Below are 23,137 nucleotides of genomic sequence, written 5' to 3' on the forward strand. Positions count from 1 at the left end.
TCCCGGCCAAATCGAGGATAGAGTTTTGTCAATGCCGATCTTGCATGATGGCTTATATGAGCACCAGGATTACGAGATCCCTATTGTTTCCGCAACTCCTCCAATCACGTCGGCGATTGATTATCGACGCGCGCGGTTCGGAGCGGCAGCGGGATGGGCGTCATCCCGCCGACTCTGCTTAGTCGTCATTTTCGTACTCGGCCTTCCTAAAGAGAACAGTGGCATGACGTGGTTCTGCTATATCCGCGACTCATGGCGAGGCTCAGCTTGAACTCAAAATCCGCAGGGATGTCCTCTTGAGAAGCCAACTCCACGTCGTCGACTAATGAGGTGCCAGGCTGGAGGCTTTGTAAATTACAGGGTTGCAGTTGTGTCTCCCCACTGGCCATGATCGCGGTTAAACGGTTATCCAGGAACGGACTTTACGATCATGCTGGTTCGGTTTAGCGATGTGATGTTACTTCATGATTCGATTGCACTATGGATTGTACACCGCCTGACTCAGCATGCTTGCTCCTTATATACACGACAGCGATCCAAATTAATCCACCAATTATGCGAGTGTCTTCTCGCCCTTCTCAATAATGGGAGGAGGACGCTGAATGTCCTTGCGAAGGACGTAGCGCTTGAAGATATAAGGCAGCCAGACCTTCGTCTCATGAGACAAGAAGCTCTTTGTAGGAACGGAAAAGACCTCTGTGTCGCGTGTTAGTAAATGCGCCTCATCGAAGTTAAAGTGGGGAAAACTTACGATCCAATTCCTCGAGAGTCATCTGCTTAGTCTCACGAACAAAGCAGAAGATCATACCCCAAGCAATGAGGTTGAGTCCAGCATAGAAGCCGAAGGCTCCAGTAGGTGTCATGACAGTCTTCATACGAGGGAAGGTCAAGCCGAGAACACCGGCGAAGGTGTTGTTGATGCAGACAGCCCAAGCCATACCCTGCTCTCGCTGGATGGTGGGGAAGACTTCAGCTGAATACTGGAAGGCGACAGGTCCTTCACCGAGACAGTAGGCGATTGTGAACAGGTAGACGAAGAGGACGACGGGGCCAATGTTGGCAGCTCGGTTGTCGCTGTCGTTGAGAAGAGAGAGACCACCAGCTAGCAAGAAGATGCACATGAAGGGGAAAGTAGCCAGTGTCAAGAATCGTCGTCCCTTGGTATCTATCAGGAAGAGAGTAGGAATGGTGAAGACAACCTGGATAGCACCATATCCCAAAGAAGCATACAGAGCCTCGTCGTGGCTATACCCAGCCTCTCGGAAAATACTGGAGCTGTAGAAAGAGATGATATTGATACCGCACATCTGCTGGGCCAACATGACAGTGCTAGCACCGTAGTTGGCACGTCGAATCCTAGGAACAGCGAAGCAGTCCCAAAGACGGCGAAAGTAACCAGCGCCAGCGTTCTCGCGAAGCTCCTCGTGGTAGATGATGTAGGAGTAGTAGTAATCGCGAGCGCCGATGATAAGGTGAGCGCGAAGCTTGGACATGGAGACGAAGCCATCGGCGATGCGGCCGTGCTTCATGAGCCAACGGGGAGATTCGGGACAGAAGTAGATGCCGGCGGCGAGGAAGAAGGCGGGGATGAAGGCGGAGCCTAGTTCGAGACGCCAGGCGATGTCGCCGATGTCTTTGACGATGACATTGGCGCAAAAACCGAGGAAGATACCTGCTGTAGTTAGTATGGAGATTCGATTGACAGGTTATGGGGGGCGTCTTACCAATGACGACCCAAAGCTGCCAGAACATGACGAGGGCACCTCGAATTCGAGCAGGAGCCATCTCAGCGGAATAGATAGGCACGGTAGCATTCTTGGCACCAATACCGATTCCCATGATGAAACGGATAGCAAACAGCTCTTGCCAATTCTTAGCGAAACCTGAGGCGATGGGGGTAGCAACCAAGCAACAAGCTGTAATGAAGATCTCTCCACGTCGGCCAAAGTAGTGGTTAAGAGGGTCGACAATGAAAGCACCACTAAAGACCAATGTCAGACAGAATCAACGCATGATGAGGGAGGTTTGAAGCTTACATCAGACCAGCAGTAAGGAAGATGATAGAGTTGATGATACCAACAATCCACTCATCGCGTCCAGTCCCATCAATACCAAACTCCTTGGGGAACGAGAGATTAGCGCCATTGGCACCTGTCTGATCCCAACCCTGCGTAGCAGCACCAACAGCGCAAAGACCAATCGAATACCACAGCATCTTGGATCCATGCCATTTATGGTCTCTCTCGTAGATCAGAGCAGCGCGTTCGTCATCGAGAAGATCAGCTGATTCGAAGCTATCGGGGTCACGGGCGATGAGAGCGGCTCGGCCGAAGAGGTCGACGTGCTCGGACATGCCATTTGACTCGGCGAAGGCGCGAGCATCAGCGACGACTTGATCCTTTGTTTTGCTCTATGTTCTTGGTGAGTAACTGAAGATATTGAGGGGAGATGTGAGGGGATGTACCTGTAGAGGGTTCTGGACAATGTTGAGAGCGACGGATTGACGACGACCTTGAGAAGCATGCTCTAGAATCTCAGCACCGCCCTTCTCAGGCGGAGGCGTGACGGTCTTGTCATCATAAGACGAGCCACCATGGCCAGGTGAGATATCCTTGTCATCCATGTTTGCAGTCCAGTAATCAACAGTGAGAAAGAGAAGAAGAGAGACACTGCGGAAACAAGAACAACAAGAGATCTTCATAACCTGAGGCTGTTGTGATATATAAGCTTAAATTTAAAGCACGGCAGTTGGCAACCCTCTGGGGTCAAACTTGGCAACCCGAGCTGCCAAGCCCAGGCAGCAGGTTAACAGTCTTGGCCGGCATGATATCACCTCGCGCCAAGAGCGTCTTGGAGGTGTGCTACCCCGTGGGATCAACGCGGAGAAGAGGAGCTCATTGGAGGAGAGCATGAGAGTGGGACCAGTGCAGGACTTTTTGCTTGCTTATGCTTGTTTGCTGCTTGTAATTGAAGATCATTGCCTTGTCTCCGGAGTGATCAATCGCTGTCTGTTTGTAGGATCTTTGTCAGATTGCCCTGTTGTTATGAGGCATATCGACCTCATCACTGAGATTAGAGATATCCCCCAGCTTTCATCTCATGCGGAGAAGAGGAATAAAAAAGTGGTTTTAGGCACCAGAATTCTTTTCCCCCTTCTCCTCCTGAAAACCAAGCTTATTCCTCTCTCCTCCCCGCTTACCCCACATGTTGTGCCATGGGGGAAAACAACCGCAAAGTCTTGGCCCATCCTTTGAATTTCTCCACTTGAGCGCTTGATCCAATCATCGATATGTTTATTTCACTGCCTGTTTTTTAGATCAGGAATTTGGTCTGAGCTTTTTGGGGAAAACGGGCGTTGGCGAACCATGTGAATGAGGAGGAGTTGGTGCTAAGTGGGACAGAGGGCAAAGAATACGGATGCCTAATTGAGGTTTATTAGTTGAGTGAAAATTTTGTCGGCGAAGATGAGGCTCGGGTATCTCGGGCAATGCAATTGAGGGATCTTTATGGCTTGCATGGTCAATGCTACCCTCGCTGGCTTGAGACTCGAATCAATTGACTGGGTAGCCGTCCGGCGTAGGTGAATGTCGAAGCGTTGTAGGCCATTTCTGTCACCAGTCAAATTGAGTTGAGATCAGCCCGTTAACGTTGTAAATAAAGTTAAGCGATCGTCGTTGTTTGTGTTGCTCAAAGTTGCAGCACCATCGCGATCATTGGTGCAGTAAAAAGTCAACGAACGGCTTCAACGTTCTATGACGATGACTCTCAAAGTCCACCCTGGTCATCGGAGCATTTCACGATAGTCGAGATGCTTCCAGCCATGCTCGCTAACCCAAACAACACTAGCCAAATTGCGGCTCAATCAAGGTATCAACACCGGTCTCGAGAGAATGGTCTGGTCATCATCATTCCCGAGTGTTCCTTTGTGTTCAAAATCATATCATGGTAAATAGATTTATGTAAGAAATACCTAACAACATCTACAAGAGACCAGGGTCATTCCATGTTTCGCTCAACCCAATTTCCTGATCAAATCCTGTTGCGTAGCGACCAACGCGTCTCCACTCTTACCATTTTCTCTTCAACGTGCATCGGGTGGTGTCGGGAATACCGGAAATGGCCTCAAAATCTCTGAAACACGGCCATGTCTGCATTCCTGGCCCCAACAGTCATCTGCCCTCATACGCTGGACCCAGTAAGCAGGATCAACACGTGAGATTAAAGAAATGCGCTGGTAAGACGGGAGGTAAAAAGAAGCTTAGTAGCCAAGATGTCCAGCGGAGCAGAGCGCTCCATTGGAACTCGTTCAGGTAAAGTGTCGGGGCCCCGTGGAAAAAATTGGGTGGTCTCGCGTGCCTTGGTTTTGATCCTGCAAATCCGGGGCAACGACATGCAATGTCTTTGGGTATTCGGTCCTATACCTTGATCTGCGCTTTGTGTTGCCGGACTTGGATAATTATGCAACTTTGAGACCCTTCTCTATTAAAGACCCTTGCTAAGACGTCAAACTAACAGATTCCGAGGCAGAGGGTTTGGAGACCAGCTCAGAGCAGAACCGAGAGTGAAGATGTAAATCCTGAATACAATAATGATTAAAATTCTTATATACAAGAGCGTAATGATAAAAACTAGTAAATAAAAAAATAGTATTTAAATTGCTATTAGTTATATTAATTCTACCAGTCTGCGCAGTAAAGAGATATTAGATATTGGATTTAAAGTGAGTCGTAAAAATACCCTACACCAGCGTCCTTAGATTTGCGGCCTGAGGCAGCAGAAAGAATAAATACGCACGGGATACCTAAAGGAGTTATCATGACGTCGATCTCTTCAGACTTTATCCACCAGCCAACCTAAGCCAGGTCCATATCGGATAAATTCGCGCCGTTTTTGCGGCAAGGCGAGACAGCTCTATCCCAGATAGATACGTCATTTATTAATTAAAACACGCGAGAGACCTTGCGCGTCTCGCTCTCGCGTCGCGCTACAAAATCCGCTTGCTTCGCATTATCCATTAGCCGGTTCAGAGATTTAAGCATGACTATCCATATCAGTTACATACTAAGCTTTGTCTTGGCCAGGGTTTTGAAGGTTTCATTGAGGCAGCGCTGGAGGATAAGGCTAAGATTCTTAACACCAGGAAAGCCAAGCTCGATGTCCTGGAAGATGCAAACTCACGATGATGCAACCATTCATGGGGCACAGGCTAAAGTAGATGCTGGATGTCCGGATTTGGATCGTGTTATTACAGAGGAGCAAGTGAAGATCAGTCAACCGGTCTAGAGACAGCATGCAGCTCCGCTAACTATAACAAGAGCTACAATCAGCCAAAGAAGAGAAGAGGTGTAAGCAAGAATAATAGGCCGCCATTACTACTGCTTTGCACATGATTCGAAATGAAATTAATAGGGGTTCTGATTCAGTAGAGCAACTACTGCAGAGCACTCTAAGTACCTCTAACAGGTTCACTAAAGAAGACATCATATACAGCACGGCGTTTTCAGCGCCGTCTGCCCAGGGAAGAAATAGCTGAGCCCAGTCTTGTGCTTTAGGATTGACTACTATACTTATATAACTTGTTAACACAGCCGCCCCAACTACCGGTAAGTCTAGGTATAAGCTAATTGCCACCCTCCACCCCCGGAAGATTGCCGCTTAAGACTCAGCCCTCGCTTAGTTATACCTAGAATAGTTAGTTAGCCTACAGGTCCCTGCTGAGCAAGTACGTACTAAGAAAGGAATAGCTCAAGAGTGCAGGGCAGAATACAGTACTGTGCCTTCCTATTAGGCAGTCAAAATAGTTCTCAGTTATGAGCTGTTAGATAGGGCCTGGCGGAGTACTTAGCTAGCGTAATTCTTCCATATAATATGAAGATAACTTACCGCATCTTTAAACGAGTCAAAGTGTCTCATCGCTATTACCAGCGTTTGATATCTTAACCTTGCTATACATACGCCTTGTCGCTCAAGGCGCCGCGCCGAAAAGTCTGAGACCCCATCATCTACAAATATACCCCTTGCAGCTTCACGGATTCGACGGAAGCCGCGGCAATTGCTAAGTCCATCTTCAGAAGTGGGCAAGCATACTCGGCAGTCATGGGAGCAGAAGCGCCACGAAAAGAGGAACTGGCTTCTCAAACCTCTATCGCCCAGGCCGCTCGAAACGTAGGGTGGTCCTTATTACGGCTGGTCGCTGGCCAAGCCGATGCAGCGGTTGTATCGCCAATATCAGTTATCATAGCCCTTGCTATGCTAGCCGGGGCAGCAGACCCTCATCGCCAATCGCAATTGCATCAGAAGCTGGATGTTACTGAATCCTTGGAGGCAGATGTCTCGACTCTATACACGAGCCTCGCGCCTCTGGCTCGACAGGACCTTATATCACTAGCCAACGCCGTGTTCGTTGATCAGTCCGTTGCACTTGCTCCTATGTACAAGAAGTATCTGGAGTCATTCCAAGCACATTCGCAGCATTTTCTATCCCTTCCAGATTCGGCAAAGGATATCAACTCCATAACACGCGAGGCCAAATCAATGGCTTCCTCAGCTCCCGGACCTTGCGCAATTCCCATGTCGTTCTTGCCAACGCTACGGCCTTTAGAGCCGCATGGAAGACCAAGTTTGATCCGGCGAATACAGTTCCAAGATATTCCTTTCACCTAGAGAATGGGATCGTTCGCGAAACAGAGATGATGTTTCTTTACAATACAGATGTTGAAATAGAATCCAGCAGCAATTACACAGCGGTTCGGCTTTCGTATACTACAGGATCAGACTCTTCACCGTCAGCCTTGGTCGCATGGCTGCCTGAACCTGGAGTCACAGTTGGATCCCTCCTCGAAGAACTTTCTATGAAGCAGCCAGGAAGTCTTGCGTTCCGTCGTGGTAAATTGAGTAAGTTCGGATTTCCAAAGTTCAACAGCAGAAGTAAGATCTCGCTGCTCAACGAGCTGGAAAGACTTGGATTTCCGATCAAGGGCAACTATCCTGCAATGGGGTCAGGACCCACTGAGATCACAGCCATGATTCATGAAACTTTTGTTAGGGTTGATGAGGAGGGAACTGAAGCGGCAGCGATAACTGCTATCTTAATTCCCCGGAAACGTCCTAAAGCGATTAAAGAGGAGGTCCTAGTATTTGATAGGCCGTTCCTGTATATGATTGAGGCTGGGGCAGATCGGTATACAATTATATGCGGCGTGTTCTCAGTCCCTGAATGAGGAGAGAGTATAATTAACTTTCATGTGGGTTAGTTCATATAGCCTAGTGTTATAGACAAGAAAGCCTTGCTTAACCTTATAATATAGACCACACCTATAAAGGTGTGTGAACTATAACGGCACTAGGGTTAGCGGAGTCTTAGGCACCCTGGCTAGTCTAGGCATCTATCTGTTTATCTATTGATAAATACTGATAAAAGGAAAAGGTTTTACTAGGAGATGGGTAGCCCTGACCAGTCTAGCTTCCTGGCAAGGATCAGAGGCTCTATGTATAAAAGGAGCTCCACTCCCCCCAATCTGTAATGGAATCATGGCTCTATTAACTCTGTCTTATGTGGCCTCTACTGTGCGCGCCACAGGGTCAGTTTTAGTGAAGCGCTTTAGTTGCATGTTCTGCATTACAAGTCGACGCAGCCGACACAGACAGCGCAGCTATCAGATCAGGCTAAGCGACTGCAAAACTCCTCTGAACTCAATGTATTCATCGGTCTGATCATATGCTAATATACATTCTTTTTATAGTTATCCTCAATACGGAGTAGCCACCAGTGGGAAAAGCTTAGAGTGCGCCTCCTCTATTGCATTCCCAAGTCAGTTGCCACTCTGAAAGTAAAGCACACATAGTGCTAGGAATTACGTCTAAAAGGCCCAACCGCGTTCCATAATACTTTTATCAATAGTAAGTCGCTGACCTTATCGTTCTATAAGTCTCTATTAAAGAATATAGTACTTCGCAGTTCTTTGCCATTCTTCAGGATGAGCTCAAAGGGGAGGACGTGATTCCAGGACTCACTTAGCGACCTTAGAAGAACGAGCTGAATTAATATATATTGAATATTTATAGAGCCAGTTAGGCTTTTCAAACGACGCATTAAAATAGGGCTAGCTTGGAATGTATATCTGTAACTCAACATGCCTAGAGCATTAAAATATTATATAGCTTTCCCTATTATCTTTCCTTTATCTATATATTTAGTAGCGATTCCTGGTGCTACTAGTCGGGACAGCACTGGCGATACTGGATTCTCATCGGGGGTTGTGAATAGGCGCAGGCGGGTAATAAGATAACTCAGACGCGGCGACGCAGTAAGAACTGTAATTGGAACGAGGAAAAAGAGGCTGATAGTCAAGGAAAGAAGCCTATGTGATGTATCTTGGGTGACCATAAGCCAGATAACTCCGAGGCCGATTAGGTTCTCTATCCAAAAGACTTGAAAAGTATGACGCCAGCTAAGGCCAAGGCGATCGCGATTTTGGGCGTCCCATTTGATAGATATGCCCCGAAGCAAGCCACAGAGAAACCAGGTCGTGCTGATGGTAACCGCTGTTGAGATAATTGACGTGATGGCATACTCTAGGACGACGGAGGTCACAAAGCGGGAGATGCCACCATAACGCCTGATTTCGGATGGATTGGCAACAACAGTGAGGAGAGCGGCAGTCTTGGGCAAGAGTTTAAAAAAGAGCCATTGCGAGAAAACAGTGACGCCAACTCCGGATGTACCAGGGCTTCTTCCTCGCAATCTGATATTGAAAGCTAAAGTCATGATAAACCAAGCCATTGGGCTCAGACACTTGGCAAGAATCCGACACACCTGGAAGCGATTAATGAGACTGAGCCCTGGCTCCTTGAGTAGGAAGATATACTGCATGTCTCCCTGAGACCATCGATTATGCCTATTCATGGCTTCAATCAAAGTCGGCGGAAAAGCTTCGTAGCTCTCGGTTGGAATAGGCAGTAGTCGGCACTCGTAGCCAGCGCGTTGCATGAACATGGCCTCCACGATATCGTGGCTCATAATATGACCTCCACGGGGCGGGTCTCCGGAGAGGACCGGCAGCTTGCAATGGTCCCGGAAAGCGGCGGTGCGAATGATTGCGTTATGACCCCAGAAAAGCGCACAGTCGTTGGACCACCAGCTGAGACCGAGGCAGTTGACGGGGAGATAATAGCGGTTGCCGAATTGCATGAGACGTGCAAAAGCACTCACTGCTGGCGTGCCAGTCAACGCAGTCTGGAGTATGCCGATCTGAGGGCACTTCTCCATGCTGGATACTATACGAACCAGCACGTCTCCAGACATGACGCTATCCGAATCGAGTGGGACAAAGAAATCGTCGGCTTTGCTGTGATTCTCGGCGTAGTCATACATGTTCCCACCCTTGTAGCCAATGTTGTTACTGCGGCGGCGGTAAAAGGGGATTTGATAAGTGCCTGTGCCGCCGATATTGTCTTTGAGGCGCGCGAAGCCTTCTTCTTCCATGCACATCACCTCCGGAAGGGTCGTATCACTCAACAAGACGAACCTGAAGTGTTGAAGGCGTCGTATCTGAGATAAGCTCTTGTGCATCTCGAGGACGCGATTGAATATTGAGCTTGGGTCCTCATTGCGCATGAAGATAACGAGGGCTGTTTTAGACATGAGCTCTGGGAGGGGTCCTTTGGCGTCAAAGTAAGGATAGACGGAATTCTCTGCATTGCCAAAACCCATCACCAACAGGCCGATGACGGCACTCCAAGAACCGACAATGGGCTGAAAAGTGCAAATGAAGGTGCAGAATAAGATGGTGCCCTCAAGGAAGGTAATGCCATCCTGTTTGAACATGGTGTAGTTGCTCCATTGGACCAGAGATGAGGTACCAAAGAAGAGGGCCATGATTAGCCAATGGCGCTGATAGCCGGGCATGCCGGTGACCTTGACAGGGGAGAAGGTGCTCATATTTTATGTTTCTTAGACTGAAGGGCTCTTGATTTTAGGCGCTGTGTCCACGTGGTCAGGCAATATCATCGGTTGGTCTAAGATAGAGGGTAAATGGTGTCCTTTTCAGTATCATAGTATTAATAGCTGACTTGCTTGTGCCAGGGCGCCTGCCGGCGTGCCTTAAATAATTGTCTAACGATCTCAAAGGGGGCTCCTATACGATTGAGATACTGGACTTTCTCTATCCACTCCAATTACGACTAGGTTTACAGAGGAGTAAATAAAGTTTGAAGTTGCCTTGATAAAATAAACCTTGCTTACCTGCGTATAGGTCGCCAACCAGAGGGTTTCTCAAGGATTGCCGACGTACTTGTCCCACACCACCCTTGTTACAGGCCAGATAGGACTACTGCTCCCATCTAAATTTCCTTATTCAGTCTAGCTCTCTCTGTCATCCAATGGTTTCCTGCTGCCTTGCGCGTTTAACTGCTTTGATACAGGGCTATTTACACTTACGAGCTTTAAACTTACTATAAGAAGATAACCAAGCTAAGTCTTATTAATTATAGGAGTTTAATCCTAATAGAAAGTTATATTAAGATGTCTCGGCCAGGATGATCTTGACCAAGGAGAGAAATGTCAGGAGACACTTACGTATCTATATATTTACTCGTTTTACTGATCATCCAATAGTCTCAAGAGAACATCAACGGAAGACGAAAACTCAAATAACAGGCTGAGATAAAAGTGGGATATTGTTTATGGTGAAGAGATTATCTTACTAATCGTGGCTTGATCATAATTCGACCCGCAGAGAAGTATGACACTGGTTTGCCCGGCTAGCTTTGAAGCGACCTTGTTGAAGCCAGCAAGAGCCAAGGCTGCAGAACCTTCAACAATCATGCTCTCAGACCAAGCAAGCTCCTTCAACGCCTCCTTAATCTCGTCTTCATCACAGTCAACGAGGTCATCAACGACTGCATTTGCCAGTCCAAGTGTTATACTGTCCTCATCCATGCCACCGGCAACAGCATCGGCCAAAGTGGGAAGATGCTCTGTTTCAACGACATGACCTGCAGCCATCGACGCAGCTAGAGCTTTCGAGTTGATCGCTGAAACACCGTAGACTTTGATGCGTGGGTTGTTTGCTTTGAGGACGGATCCGATGCCACTGATAAGACCACCACCACCCATCGAGATAAAAATGTTATCGATATGATCGCACTGCTCAAGTAGTTCAAGGCCAATGGTACCCTGGCCAGCAATGATATCAGGATTGTTGTATGGCGATACGTAAGTATAATCACCCGAGGCCGCAAGCTTCTGGGCATGCTGCTCGGCGAGACCATTCTCAGTGCCGTGAAGAATCACATCGACGCCATATGACTTGATCGCACTGAACTTTGCAGGGACGACAATCTCAGGAAGGACAACAGTCAGGTCCCTAGATAAAGTCCGCGATGCTAAAGCGCAGCCGATACCGTGATTACCGGATGAGGCAGTGATTAATCGACCTTGCCCTGCTGCTGACAGTCTGGACATGGCACCTCGGACTTTGAAAGATCCTGTGAGCTGAAAGTTTTCGGCTTTGAAGAGCACATTTGCCTTGAGATCGCGGCCGACCTTCTTGGCAGGGATGAGAGGTGTTTGGTAGATATGATGACGAATGCGGTTTCGCGACTGCACTGATGCAGCTGCAATTTCTTGATAGGTCGGCATTTCGAAAAAGGTTGGCTATAAAGAAGAGAAAGGATTCAAAGGGGAAGAATACTGTGATGAAGGCGTCTGAGGTGATAAGTAATTGAGGATGGAGTGTTTACAGGTCTCGATCGTATGGCTGCTGACCAATCATTTAAAGCACTTGGATGTCTTCACTAAGGCGCGCATGGCACATGTCAACATGAAACTAAGCTAAACTATACTTGGCATTGAGTCATACGGCATTGATGACTTTGAGCTGTGTCTTCCAACCTAATGAAGAAAACCTGGTCCAATTTCGGGCTAGTATGAGGGGATCGGCATGAGAGCCGCAGTATTTAGACCTGCCTAATCGGGATAATTAAGCGTTAGAACCACTTAAAGGCGAGAGGGCGGAGCAGATTGATTTCATTGGGATATCATGTACTGGATTTTGTGAGTCAATGTGATGAACTTAGTAAATCTTAACACACAACCTCGTTCCAACGTCAGCCACCAACTGAAGCCATTCTCCGTGAGGTTTTTGATCTTTCTGCTCAACACATTTCCCAAACATCTCCCAGACCTTGAGAAACTTGTGATTACTCTCCTTTGTCGTCTCAATAGCGTCAAACGCCTTTACCATCCAGTCATGCTGTTTCACCTTTCTATAACCCTCCCTAGCTTTCTGCTTCTCAGAATCCTTGGCCAGGAATATCCTAACCTGGATACAATACAGAATCAAGGCTGCGAGTCCAGCTGCTAGTGCAGTCGCCACAGATGACCCGTCCACAATCTCCGGGGGAGTTCTTCTGTTTGGACCGCTGTCGACTTCGACTTTGTCGCCGGGAAAGGTGTAGCTGAGCTCAGAGGCGTTGCCGACGTAGTCTACACTTGCGCCTGAGGAGTTTGCGGCGCCGATGGTGAAGATCTTGGTAGTTGCTTTGGACGGGTATGTTGGGGCGTTGTGAGCTCCTTTGTCTCTTGCTGAGCAGAACATGAGAATGTTGGCGTTGGCGGCCTCGACGACGGCGTTTTCGAGGTCTTGTCGTTCTCTGTCGTCTTTGGGTGGATCAATGGTCCATGACATGGAAATGATCTGGACCCCTTGGACTATTGCTGCGCGGATGGCCTACTGACGTTAGTTATTGTTACCTGTTATGTGATGGGTTATATACCTTTGCGGCACTTCGAGCGGTGATGTTCATTTTGGTCCCATCTTCAGAAGGAGTATCCTCCAGTCTTAGTATGAAGAGAGATGCATGCGGACACATGAGGTGGATATTCTTCGCCATGATAGTTCCGTGACCAGTTCGAGACATGTAATATGGATCGAGAAGACCTCGATGTTCAGAGCGCACGCAAAAGCTTCTGCCACCTGTAAAATGGTAATCAAGATCCTTCATGTCAACTCCATCATCGATGATCGCAATCTGGATTGGTTCGATCATCTCGCTGACCTTCGTTCCAGGGGCCATGGAATAATTTGCCTCGGCTTCAAAGATCAGCTTTCTGAAGTCTGTCATGCACTGGATCCACTCGTGCTTGGTAGTGTGCTCTGGGACCTCTTCAGCACGAGCGGGAGTCTTGTCAGTCCGTCTTCGGTGCGTGTTTGGCCACTCCAATTCGACTTCGATATTGGGACAGAGCTTCTTCATCCTGGCCTGGAACTCGCTGACGTTGTGTTCAGTTCGGGCGGATGACTCAAGGCCCTTCTGTTGTTAGTATATGTCCACATGTTGATAACTATGCAAGACTCACCTGCTGGATATGAAGTTTGACGAGCCCCAGTTCGGGTAGCCTTGCCAACCCTCCGGCCTCGCTCCAGCCTCTGAGTACAGCATTATTACCGCTCCAATAGAGATGGACCTCTCGTGCCTGGGGTGCCGCGGTGAGGATGACTTCGGTGCACAAGTCTGTCTTATTCCAGTCCCAAACCTCAACGCCAAGACCTTGGAGCGCCTTCTCAATGGCCTCGTCACTGTGCGATGGGGAGTCAGGATCAGAGTCATGAACAAAGACACGTAGGACAGTCTCGACGCCCTTGCTGCGGAGCTGGTTGAAGATGTGCCCCAAGTCTGACCTCCCAGCCCCATCGGGTACGGGCTCGACTTGTTTGCGCGCCAAGGTCCTCGACTTACTTGGCTGAGGTTCCTCGACGGTGATTCTGGGGATCCAAACGTATTGGAGAGTGTCCTCAAAATTTATGTTGCGTAGAAGATTAGCGAGTGCCTTTTGAGTGAGACTTTCATCCGGATGCACCATGCCAGAAAGGTCAAAGCTAAGCTCCTTGTCTACAATATGTCAAAGGATAATTCGATCCAAAAGCCGTATTCAGACGAAAGGTTAAACTTACCTGAGGGGGTATTCTTTCCATACAAGATCTCCATGGCATCAGTACAGTCCCGGGATCTCAAATAGTGCAGCTTGAGCAATCGTTCAACTCCTTTCACAATGGTCTCATCCACTGGATCTGACTTGCTGCCACTCTTTTTGCCCTTCTTGGGCTTGGTCCTACCAGAGTCGCCAGTTGCTTTCTTCTTGCTGCCATCTCCAGCATCTAAAACAACACTTGGAGCTGGTGAGACGATGGGCACAGAAGACTGGATAGTGATGCTGCCCCCATACTTGCCTCGGTGATCGACTTGTACGCTATCTCGCACCTCGGGTCCCATGGAGCTGTCAGGCGCTAAGATAGACGGTACAGACGACGAGATGCCTCGATTTGGAACAGATCCTGCCTCTTTGCCAGGCTTCTCTGCTTCGTCTGCTTGCTTCTTACGACCCTTTTTGACACTTTCCTTGTGGCATCTATAAGGAGAGAGATTCGCCTTATTGAAGTCGCCGTTCGTGCTGTTAAATATCGCCCGATCGCCCTTGTCCAGCATCATCCTGATATACTGTAGCTGGTCTCTCTTGCAGTTCTCATAGTCAACAGCAAGATGAAGTGGCGTATTTCCCTTGTCGTCTTTTGCTGCCAGATCCTCAGGGTTTGCTTTATCTATAAGCAGATCAAGGAACTTGATCCTCTTGTGAATGCCTATGTGAAGACAGTTCATGCCCTTGCTTCCTACGATGGAGATGATGCTGCTTATGTCAGGATGAGCCTCGCACATCCACTGCACCAGTGACTTCTTTCGCTGCTCGATTGCGAGGAACAGTGATGTGCGCTCTGACCGGTCTTTGATCTCGAGGTAACCTTTCTGCTGACAGAGAAATGTGATGAGTGGCTCCATCTTCTCATCTAGATTAGGAAGAGACTTTTTGTCTTCCTTGGCTATGATGTGGAGAGCCGTCGGCTGGTCGTTGTCTCCAGTCTTGCGGGCGAGATCTGGTCCCCGATGAGTGGTAAAGTCGGCGAGTTTCTTGCTGTTGGTGAGGTCGAGTTCTCCATTGCGAATATCTTTGAGGACTTGAGCGAGCATGTCCTTCACTGTGACTTTCTCCCCCTCCTCATCTCCATCTTCATCCTCACTGTCACTGCCGTCGCTAGAGACATCACCAGCTTTGGACGCTACGTCTGCTTCAACTTCGACAAGGTCATAACCTGGCTCTGCATCGTGGGGTTTGTAACACTGGATTGCCGTGCTCATTTTCCGGGCTGAAGACATCTTGGATATCCTGCTTATTGTTCATAGGACCAGAGTACTGCTCAGGCCTTTTCCTACCGTCATAGACGATACCAAGCAGGCAGATAATTCGATCCTCGGTATGTCACGCTTTGACTCAGGCAGAATCCATGGACTCTGAAATCGACACCCCACCCTAGTCTCCAGGGTTGAATCTGGTGCTTGCGATAGGGCCTCTAGGTTCCGCCTTGCAGGGGCCACGTCATATCGGGTCCCATCTAAACTGTCAGGGATTGTACAGCCCTGTAGGGATAGTTGTAGCAAAAGATCTTTGGACCTGGCAATGCGGTCAGCATATGCGGCTAGTATCGAGAATAGAGTTTGAAGATTTACTGGCCACGAGACTCACTGTCAAAAATGGGCATAAAACACAGAACGGAACCCACTCTGCCGAGGTTTATCAAGCATCAGATGACGGCCTTGTACGAATATGAACGATAGTGACAGAGACCACGACGATAACAGCGATGAGAACACCGAGTTCCTCGAGGCAGATGCCCAGTTAGAGGCAACATCGGTCAGCATCGGTCTCAACATATCCGCAGGAAAGAACAACGAGTTCCATACGCGCAATGACCCAGCAGCACCCTTCCAACGATCGACAATTACTGAGCGGCAAGGAATAACTCAAGTCCAGTGTTTTTCACGCGAAATCATCCATGGCTACTTGTCGCATGATGGAAACAACGCGACCTTGCTCGTTTATGATCTTCATCTCGACACAACTAAGAAATCCCGGCGTATCCGTGAAGCTCAAGTCAAGTTCGAGTTCAAGAGCAGCAGTCCAGGGAACGCGGCTCCTCGGGTAGCAAAAATGGCACCCCATGGAAGTGTCTCTTTGTTAGCAACATCTGCCGAAGAGTCCAAAACCACCGGCTATGGACTATCAGCTGGAGCTAGTCAGTTCGTCAGCGTCGAGAGCTCGGCAAAATGGGAGAAGACGGTCAGCCAAACAAGAAACGACGCTGCTAGAGTATCTGGCGGTTTTCTCTGCAATGACTACGGCAAGCAAGTGGGTGCTCAGTGGATCCTTTTCGAGAACAAGTTAGTAGCTTCGGGCACACCGAGATTTATGCGCTTTGCGATTCTGCTTGACAGGGAAAGTGACGAGGAGGAGGAATTTGAGTGCAAAGTCAATATCGCTGCTAGCGGGGATTGGAAAACAGAAGTGGCAGGATTGGTTGGGTCTACGCCTCGTGATGATCCTATCCTGTTTGATCCGACTCTGCCGCCAACGAACAAGCTTCGCAAGGCTTACGATATTGAGAATTTAGGATCTTTAGACTTGGATGAGTTTGTGGAGATCGAGTTTGATAAGCCTCTCTAGGGGAGGAAAGAAAACATAGAACCTCGATCCTAAATGACAAAAATACTTAGGTAATATAGTCTAAACTTAGGATAACTTTTAACAAGTTTATTTTGGCACCCCGTGTTAAGGTTCGGTGTTTTATTGCCCCCCGAGGCCTCTGAAGAAGGCTGGGGAGAATTCAGCTTGACAAGCCTCGGCAGATCATAGTAGTTTAGGGCAGTAGAAATATGCACGCACGGGCCCGAGTGCCGTGAGGGATTTTATTCGCCTGATCCTTGGAATTGACTTCCATCGTAACCACGAATGCTTTGTATTGTGTGTACCGTTGCACTATCGGCGGCTAATATACCTACACCAAGTACTATGTTAATCAATTCAAGCCCTACCCATGTCGACCATAGTTACGGTGAGTCTCCACATTCCGGTTAGCACGGAGCCGCAGGACAAGACAGATTTCGCTGACCAGGATTCTTTCTATGTGGAAGGCGGATGAAAGTCAAGGAGGCATTCTTGGAACCTTGGTCAACTTCTCTAAGAAACACTGCCAAATCTGACATGTCTGAGTCGGGGTCTGAGTCGGGGTCTGCTTCCGGGTTGTCCTCGGGCGATGAGGCGCCGTCTCGACGTCCATCTGTGCAGCATCAAGATGAGAAAGACGTCAAGCAAATTGACAGTACTGAGAACGCAAAGGAAAAAGAGGAAGAGAGTGATGGAAATGTTGAAGATGGCGCGCAGAACCTGGGTCATATAAAGCCGACAGAAACAGAGACAAAGGATGAATCCTTGCACCTTGTATGACAAGACTCACCATTAGACAGTGATACATGTGACCAGGCGACAGAAGCTCGACTTATAGAGTAAGTGTCACATTGGAAGCAGGACTCTGGCGCTGATGATTTACAGTTTCGTTGTTATACCTGGAGTCTACGGCAATTGGACCGACAAAGACTTCGGGCCGAGCGCTGGATCTGGAAGCTCAGCCAGGGTCACGAAATTCGCCGACGAAGGCTGGGAGAATCCCAAGAGTCCTCAAAATAGTTGCCGAGTATTTCGTTTCGAGTATGACTCTTCTGAACTTTTCTCTGGTCATAGATCTCGAGAAGCAATTCAGCGAGTTGCACTGAGATTGCTCGGTGGGTTACGGTCAAGGCGTTCCGCCGAGATGAAGGTAAGGGTTAGCTGACCATCCTAATAAGGGGTCCAGGTTGACATAGATATCTATACAGAAACGTCTGATATACTTCATCAGCCATGATATCGGAGGTACTATCGTCAAAGATGTAAGTTCTGATACTTTTAGACAAGGCATGCTGAGAGTTGCGTAACTAAGACTGACCAAGCTTAGGCTCTCATCACAGCTTCCCTCGACAGGAGCTCCTGGCAAGAAATATCAGAGATGGCCCGAGTTTTGGTGAGTGAATCCTATCCATTACACAGCTTACTCGGCCTGACACACTGCAGGTCTTCAACGGCTGTCCGCATCGCCAGAGAAACACTGCCGACCTGGAAACGAGGCTGGCGAGTTTTCTGTATGAAAACTACACTCAGGCTTCTGGGAAGTCACAACCTTCGGCAGCATCAATATCAGGACTTACTAAAGCCATCGTCCAAGTGAATGGTCTCTTCGTAACTTCCCATATCGCGCTGCGAAGTTGGATCATAAATCTGCACTCTTATGGAGAGAATAGCAGTGGGGTCAGTGGTTCGAGATCAGATGTAATCCCTGCATAGCCTAAGCTGACTTGCAATAGGGTCTTGACGCTTACTGTGCGACGCTGGGTTTGCCGTTGGAGTTAACATTGACAGCGCCAGCTGGGACGGACTATTCACCTCTCACTCAGTATCTTGCCAAGATAGAGCCAGGTACGCTCAAACGATTCGATCATCATTTATGAGTTTAACTAATTCTTCTTATTAGATGTTCGGGAGCCGAAAGAGTCAATCGGACCACGTCAATATGCTCAAGAGAGAAAGCTTCTTGCTCTGGCGTCTCCAATCTATCCACTTCGAAACAAGGTTGAGCCCAACCTATTGGCCGATCTACCAGCTTATAAATCCTGGCTGAAAACTCCTTGTCCTCAAATACTCTATCTTCACGGCAGCTACCGCGTAAGGGATGTAGCCGAAAGCGTGTTCTATACCCTTGAGGACGAAGCCACGAGGGTGAAACGACGGGCAAACGTCCTCTACTTCTCTTTCGACAGATTCGACGTCCGTGCTGATAGTATTCGGGACATGATCGCTACCTTCTTGGCTCAGATCTGCAACCATCACCCAAGACTTGGGCCTGCTATCAATCGACTGTGCAGCCAGATCGAGAATGAGAAAGGTTGGACTGAAACAGACCTGATACAGTTCTTTGAGATGTTCAGGATCTCAGCAGAAGTCGAGCAGACAATGATTGTTATCAATCACTTTGATGAGTGCTCGAAGGGCTCACGCAAAAGGTTCCTGGACCACGTTACCGACAAGTATTACAATGACGAGACTCCTTGGAAGATCGTTGTGACCAGTCATGAGCCAGGTGCCCTGATGGAGGAGCTTTCGGGCCCATTTTGCGTCCCTATTGATATGTCTTCCCTGGAATCGGGAGATCTCGCTGTGGACACTTTCGAAAGCGACATCCAAGAGATGATAAGCGTAAGAGGAGATCTAAATTTTAGAGATGCGCAGATACGGGACGAGCTTCAATTTACTGAGAAGCTGGACCCTCCAGTACGCCACATTCTGTTTGAGCAGTTGAGAGTCCGTGACGAGTGGCCAGATGAGATATCGACTGATACAGTTCTCGGATCGTTGGATCTTAGTCAACAAGATGATAGCGATAAGATTATGGAATCTGTGCTGCATACTGTGCTCAAGAAGTGCCCCGACCAAACCTCTCTCGAGTGTCTTCTCTCCTGGCTCTTATACGCTGTCAGACCACTCACGATTTGGGAACTTGCCACTATTATTTCGTTCTCAGAGGAAAGGGAATGCACTAAAGCCTCTCCCAGCTTCATGGCTGTCGACCGGCTTATTAAGAAGGTTGAGAATGACTTTGCTGGTATTCTTGAGGTGGATCACAACGAGGTCAGGTTTAGGCACCCATGCTTCCATCAGATCATGGTCAATGGTGATCCTTCAACTCAAAATGCCGAAAATAAGGATTATCTGTGGAACAAGGTCAAAGGAAAAGCTCACAACCTCATACAAAACATGTGCCTGGAATACCTATCTAGAGATGCTGTTCAGGACTACGTCAGGGAGACCTTTGCGGTTACAGACGCAACAACCTTCGAGACACCACCTTTCCCAGACCGCACGAACCTTGCCTCATATGCTATCCAGGCATGGGCACACCACTACTCTCTCAGCTCTCCTCTTCCAGACCTATCTGCCCTGTCATCGAAGAAGGACGTGGTTCAGACCCTGGCCAAAGCCCAGTGGTGTTTGGCGAATCCTGCAACTAGACGCTCTCCTTGCTTCCAGTCTCTGTTCCCAATATTTGCTGGACTCGGACTCCCTAATGTGGTAGAGCCGCTAGGTAGTGATGATGTGTTACGAGGTCTTATCGAAGCCGCAAGCAAAGGACAGAAAAAAGTAGTCGAGGATCTTCTTGGCGAATACGACTTTTCGCCAGACGAGACATGGGAGGTTCTCAAGGCGGCGAGCTCTTTTGGCAGTGAGGAGCTGATGAATGCTCTGCTAGACAAGATAGAAGCCAAGGGGAAGATACCTGACAACTTCGAGTGGCCGCCTGTCTTGATATATCGGGCTGCCAACCTCGGCCTAGAGGGTTTTGCCGAAAGGGTACTCAGTCTGGGATGTCCCGCAGATCCAGATGTTGACTGGAGAAACGAGACATCTATACAGGCATCACCTCTATATCAGGCAGCGTGTCATGGGTATACCAATACGGTTCGTGTATTGCTGCAGAATGGCGCCAGTATGGAGTACACGAGTATATCTGGAAGAAACCCGCTTCACAAGGCTGCCCTCGAGGGCCACACCGAGACCGTCAAAGCCATTCTGGAGGAGTCACAGGTCAATATTGATTGTCCGTCTGAATCAAACTTCACTCCCTTGTATCTAGCCGCTCTTGGAGGCAACCATGACACGGTGAAACTCCTGTTGGAGAAAGGCGCAGACCCGAACAAGGGCATATCAGATTCTCACACCAGTGGCGATCAATGGACGCCCTTGCATGCGGCCACCGACGACGGCTTCATGAAATGCATTAGGCTACTTCTAGACAACGGCGCCAACCCAAACATTCCTGGACCGTCTGGAACGCCGCTGCATTGGGCAGTTACTCACAGCCGTATCGATATCCTCGACATGCTTCTTAAAGCTGGTGCTGATCCTCAAAGTCAGGCTCTCAAGAAGCCTCTTCTAGTCACAAGCGTCGGGTCCGAGCTGACAGAAGCGAGTCTCGGTATGTTGAGCAGACTTTTAGAGCTCAAACTGGACGTCAACTGTAAGGACCTCGAGGGAGACACTTCACTCACCACTCTGATACGCTCAGCCACAAACAAACCAGCCGACGAGTACATTCACAGAGATGTAGCTTTGACAATGCTGATAGACCATGGAGTTGATGTCAACCTTGCCAATGATGAGCTGCGGACACCGCTACAATATGCAGTAATGGTGAATTATGGGAATGCAGTCCAGATGCTCCTTGAAGCAGGTGCTGATCCGAACTTGACCTTTAAAGACAACCGGGCACCTCTCTGCTCCGCGCTTCACTATCCTGATCTAGTTCGCCCATTACTCGAGAAAGGCGCAAATCCTGACATTGGCTTCGATGAAGGGTTTACTCCTCTAACATACGTCGCATGCTTTGGTTACACGGAGACTGCGGAGCTCCTTCTGGAATACGGAGCGTCCGTTGATCTTGAGTATGGCTTGGGAGTTGAAGATCCTCTCAATGATTGGGTCAAAGGCTGGACTCCCCTTATGTGCGCTGCACATCAAGGCCATGGTGGCATAGTTCGAATGCTGGCTGAAGCTGGGGCGGACATGAGTCGACGAGACAAAGAGACGGGAAAGTCGATCGTTCACCTTGCGATATTTGGCAAAACTCTCTCGACTATATTGGAATTCCCTTCGACGATCGACCTAAACGCGACAGCAAACAATGGAATAGGAGTCCTTCACTATAGTGATCTTGATATCAATGACCTCAAGCGGCTGGTCAATGCTGGAGCGAACATTGAGATTGGGGAGGGAGAGAGACCAACACCGCTCCAAGTATACGCAGACTGTGATTTTGAAAAGGTGAAATATATCGTGAAGCGCGGAGCTAATGTTAATTCACTATCCCCGCATCACGGTTCTCCTCTGCATCAAGCCTGCAGAGCAGGTCAATTCGATATCATCAAATTCCTGGTTGAGCACGGCGCAAACGTGAATGCAACCGAAGACTTTCTGGGTACGCCTTTACAAGCGTTATTTCTTGCTCAAAGTCCGTTTGACGCGCTGGAACACGAAAATATGGTCCGCTATCTCTTGTCGGGACATGAGAGCGCACACGCAGATGTTACAATCAAAGCTGGTGTCTGGGGGTATGCGATTAATTCTGCCGCTTTCGGGAGCCTGCCTTCAGTCATCAAGCTTATCCTTGACCAAGAACACGCGAGCGTTGATCTCGCGGACGACATGGGCCGCATGCCGATACATCTGGCGGCATGCAATGGCTTGCACAACTTCGAGGATATTCTGGAGCGAGGGGGCGACATATATGCCAAAGACAAACTAGGGCGTACGCCGCTACACTGGGCTGCCCAGACAGGTAGACTCCAAGTTGTGAAGAAGATCATCTCGCTTGTGGGGGACAAGTTGGATATCGATGTTCCGGATATTGATGGTTGGACACCTATTTGCTGGGCTCCTCGTAATGGCTTAACACTCCTCAAGCCAGAAAATGCGGGGGAGCCATCGCTCAGTGCTGATGTTGTGAGGCTTCTGATTGAGCATGGGGCCAAGACAGATGCGATAGTCAACCAGGGCGAAGAGACATGGACTCCGGTCAGCATTGCTCACTATCACAGAAGCGAGCCAGACATTATATCGTTGCTCGGTAGTGGCGTGCCGATCAACAAGGACACCAACGAGGACACAGCCGAAGAAACAGAGAAAAAGGTCAAGACTGCGGCCAAGAGGGGAGTTCAACAGGAGGGTGCCTGCTGTGATTATTGTCTATCGGTTAGTACTTAGTGATCTTCTCCGGTGTCTGCTAATCTTGAGCTGTAGGCCATCTACGGGTTGTATTGGGGCTGTGAGACTTGCAAATGGTTGTGCTTTTGTGATAAGTGCTATCAGCACGCTGATATCCTACACCCGGCGCATGCCGACTTTACACAAAAAGGCGAGGAAGAGTATGAGGAGGGCGAACATGATGTTTCAGCAACAACCGCTTCTGGCTCATCTGACACATACTCTAACACCGATTCTGACTCCGCCTCTGACTCTGGTTCTAACCACTCAGAAGCGAAGGAAGATGACAAGAATGGTTCTTAGGACGGACGAGTGGCTGTAACTTGTAAGGCAACGATGAGCTGCAACTGTATCCAATAGCAATCCAAGACTAAATAACTTTACGCGAGGATAGAAAAT

At 48.7% G+C, this 23,137-nt stretch overlaps 7 protein-coding genes across 7 annotated transcripts; 3 read left to right on the top strand and 4 right to left on the bottom strand.

The window, feature by feature from the left end:
- Positions 1-553: 553 nt before the first annotated feature.
- FTJAE_352 (myo-inositol transport ITR1) lies at positions 554-2,623 on the bottom strand (the record flags this gene model as incomplete). The annotated part of the gene is made up of 5 exons (XM_037349826.1): positions 554-696; positions 752-1,672; positions 1,725-1,981; positions 2,037-2,410; positions 2,465-2,623. The coding sequence occupies 5 exons, from the start codon at positions 2,621-2,623 to the stop codon at positions 554-556; spliced, it is 1,854 nt and encodes a 617-aa protein (XP_037212470.1).
- Positions 2,624-6,096: 3,473 nt separating this feature from the next.
- Positions 6,097-7,220, top strand: FTJAE_353 (uncharacterized protein; the record flags this gene model as incomplete). The annotated part of the gene is made up of 2 exons (XM_037349837.1): positions 6,097-6,440; positions 6,491-7,220. The coding sequence occupies 2 exons, from the start codon at positions 6,097-6,099 to the stop codon at positions 7,218-7,220; spliced, it is 1,074 nt and encodes a 357-aa protein (XP_037212471.1).
- A 932-nt stretch (positions 7,221-8,152) lies between these two features.
- Positions 8,153-9,940, bottom strand: FTJAE_354 (glucans biosynthesis glucosyltransferase H; the record flags this gene model as incomplete). The annotated part of the gene is made up of 1 exon (XM_037349848.1): positions 8,153-9,940. The coding sequence occupies one exon, from the start codon at positions 9,938-9,940 to the stop codon at positions 8,153-8,155; it is 1,788 nt and encodes a 595-aa protein (XP_037212472.1).
- A 741-nt stretch (positions 9,941-10,681) lies between these two features.
- Positions 10,682-11,641, bottom strand: FTJAE_355 (3-hydroxyaspartate ammonia-lyase; the record flags this gene model as incomplete). Its single annotated transcript, XM_037349859.1, has 1 exon — positions 10,682-11,641. One exon carries the CDS (start codon positions 11,639-11,641, stop codon positions 10,682-10,684), a length of 960 nt encoding a protein of 319 aa, XP_037212473.1.
- Positions 11,642-12,039: 398 nt separating this feature from the next.
- Positions 12,040-15,210, bottom strand: FTJAE_356 (intracellular serine protease; the record flags this gene model as incomplete). The annotated part of the gene is made up of 5 exons (XM_037349870.1): positions 12,040-12,046; positions 12,094-12,731; positions 12,778-13,314; positions 13,361-13,893; positions 13,956-15,210. 5 exons carry the CDS (start codon positions 15,208-15,210, stop codon positions 12,040-12,042), a joined length of 2,970 nt encoding a protein of 989 aa, XP_037212474.1.
- A 448-nt stretch (positions 15,211-15,658) lies between these two features.
- Positions 15,659-16,555, top strand: FTJAE_357 (uncharacterized protein; the record flags this gene model as incomplete). Its single annotated transcript, XM_037349881.1, has 1 exon — positions 15,659-16,555. One exon carries the CDS (start codon positions 15,659-15,661, stop codon positions 16,553-16,555), a length of 897 nt encoding a protein of 298 aa, XP_037212475.1.
- Positions 16,556-17,092: 537 nt separating this feature from the next.
- Positions 17,093-23,041, top strand: FTJAE_358 (ankyrin 1; the record flags this gene model as incomplete). Its single annotated transcript, XM_037349892.1, has 9 exons — positions 17,093-17,329; positions 17,372-17,394; positions 17,441-17,705; positions 17,764-17,817; positions 17,883-17,948; positions 17,999-18,232; positions 18,289-18,400; positions 18,456-22,726; positions 22,844-23,041. 9 exons carry the CDS (start codon positions 17,093-17,095, stop codon positions 23,039-23,041), a joined length of 5,460 nt encoding a protein of 1,819 aa, XP_037212476.1.
- Positions 23,042-23,137: the final 96 nt, after the last annotated feature.

This window comes from Fusarium tjaetaba (assembly GCF_013396195.1).
Source record: "Fusarium tjaetaba strain NRRL 66243 chromosome Unknown NRRL66243_c0000011, whole genome shotgun sequence".
In the NCBI taxonomy this organism is placed as follows: domain Eukaryota; kingdom Fungi; phylum Ascomycota; class Sordariomycetes; order Hypocreales; family Nectriaceae; genus Fusarium; species Fusarium tjaetaba.